This window comes from Akebia trifoliata, chromosome 13 (assembly GCF_017979445.1).
Source record: "Akebia trifoliata isolate Shusen 1 chromosome 13, ASM1797944v1, whole genome shotgun sequence".
NCBI classification, from domain to species: Eukaryota; Viridiplantae; Streptophyta; class Magnoliopsida; order Ranunculales; family Lardizabalaceae; genus Akebia; species Akebia trifoliata.
Genome location: NC_141387.1, coordinates 690,145 through 692,198, shown reverse-complemented (window position 1 = coordinate 692,198; position 2,054 = coordinate 690,145). Strand labels below are relative to the sequence as shown.

Genomic DNA, 2,054 nt, shown 5'->3' with positions numbered 1-2,054 from the left:
GATATTCTCTAAATTTTTTTAATCCAAACCACATTATTGATGAATCTTATTACATTACTCTTGGTTCATTTGAACCATCAACAAAACCCTCCCCCTGTAACCCTATCCCCAACAACACTATTATTAAAGAAATCAAAACCACCCCTCTCTCTCTCTCTCTAAATAACCCAATTTAAAATGAACCCAAGTGGGACTATTACATTAAAATTGCAATTACATGATGGTGCATAGAGTTGGATTTTCTTCAATAATGTAATAATTACAACCCTTAGACCCTCCACAGCCGCAATGGCATTGTTGACCTCCATAAGAATAATCAAAAGATGGTGGAGGAGGTGCAGGGTTTCCATGGCCATGATGACAAGGTCCCCAACCATAACCCTCATAACATGGCCCACAACAAACCCCAAAAATTGGTGGGTAACCCGGTACAGGACATGGTTCTGGTTTTTTTGGTTCTGGTTCTGGTTTTTTTGGTGCTGGTTCAGGTTTTTTTGGTGCCGGTTCAGGTGCTTTTGGGGCAGGGGCTGGAGCTGGAGCTGGAGCAGGAGCAGGGGCAGGGGCAGGAGCAGGGGCTGGAGCTGGAGCTGGGGCAGGGGCTGGTTTAGGAGGATCAGGTTTTTTGGCGGGTTCAGGTTTGGGTTTTTCGGGTTCTTTTTTGATCTTGATGTCTTTAATGGTGCATCCAGCTTTGCAGTATAGCTTCTTAGAGAGTTTTTCGGGATCGAAGGGACCAGAGATGGTCACTGTGTTGTTCTTCTCGTCGAAAAACTGGCTTCGTACTTCTCTTGTTTACAAAATTAAACAACAAATAAAATAAGTTCTTTTTAATTGTCTTTATTAGATCTAAGATCAAATATATATATATATGATAGATTGAAAGAGAGAGAGAACTCACCACAGCAGAGTTTACAGAGAACTTTTCTAATCTTGTTGTAGCATTTAGGGCAATTGAGATCAACCGACAACACCAATGTTGAAATCTGTAACAAAATTGATTAGAATTGGATTGTTTAGAGCCCACAAGTAATTGAATTAAAAAAAAAACAGTTTTTAAAGAGAAAAAGGATGAATTTGAGGGCAATTGAGATCAACAGACAACACTAATATTGAACTCTGTAACAAAATCGATTAAAATTGGATTATTTAGAACGCAAAGTTATTGAATTTAAATTTAAAAAAAAAAAAAAAACAGTTTTTTTATGATGAAAAGGATGAACTTGATGGCAATTGAGATCGACCGACAACACCAATCTTAAAATCTGTAACAAAATCGATTAAAACAGGATTATTTAGAGCGCATAAGTTATTAAATTTAAAAAAAAAAAAAAGTCTTTTATGATGAAAAAGATGATTTTGAGGGCAATTGAGATCAACCGACAACACCAACGCTAAAATCTGTAACAAAATCGATCAAAATTGGATTATTTAGAGCGCACAAATAATTGAATAAAAAAGATGAATTTCAGTAACAGATAGAGGACTTTACAGACCTTTTCCGCCATTAATTAAGTGTTGAAGATCAGAAACCAAACTCCAGAGTCGCAGAAAGAAGAACTAATGAAACAGACAGGGTAAGAGCGTGAGAGATGAACCGCCTTAATAAATTGAAGCTTGAAAAGGAGGGCGCGTAGGATTAGGTACACTCTAAGCTAAGAAAATAACGACACGTGTAAATTTAAGTTGAACTTTATGTGATCGGACGTATTATGTTGGTGCATCAGTGGTTGATTCTTAGTAGAAGATTGATCTGTCTTACCAAACTAACTTACTATCTATTTTAAATTAAATTAGTTGTTCCTTCCAACTGCATTAATGATGGATGATTTCTCATCCACATCTTCTACGCGTGTACGTAATTGCCGACCATTGCCTTTACTACTAAAGTGTCTCACTAGCCTACCATTTAAAATTAGATTACTATTAAAGTCTCACTAGCCTAACTCTTAAAGTAAGATTTCAACTCTTACTAAAGTTTGTTGAGCTCACATTGTGGCATCCAAAAATATGAACTTTGAACTTTGAAAAAAAAAATATTTTCACCATTGAATTTT

General features: G+C 36.2%; 1 protein-coding gene across 2 annotated transcripts; it reads right to left on the bottom strand.

Moving 5' to 3' along the window:
* On the bottom strand, positions 1 to 1,689 carry LOC147387084 (Heavy metal transport/detoxification superfamily protein). 2 transcript variants are annotated; one of them, XM_086421757.1, is made up of 3 exons: positions 1,494 to 1,689; positions 899 to 983; positions 1 to 785 (listed from the first exon to the last, which is right to left on the bottom strand). In XM_086421757.1, exons 1-3 carry the CDS (start codon positions 1,503 to 1,505, stop codon positions 214 to 216), a joined length of 669 nt encoding a protein of 222 aa, XP_086277883.1. In that variant the 5' UTR covers positions 1,506 to 1,689; the 3' UTR covers positions 1 to 213. The 2 variants fall into 2 exon arrangements, with proteins under 2 accessions (XP_086277883.1, XP_086277884.1); XM_086421758.1 differs by having other exon boundaries at positions 1 to 782; positions 1,494 to 1,675.
* Between the last annotated feature and the right edge of the window lie 365 nt (positions 1,690 to 2,054).

What these genes read in the sequence shown, in the direction of transcription:
- LOC147387084 (XM_086421757.1), bottom strand. An exon ending in TCTCTGTAAACTCTGCTGTG is followed by an intron (nt 786 to 898) that starts GTGAGTTCTCTC and finishes TGTAAACAAGAG; the next exon opens with AAGTACGAAGCCAGTTTTTC.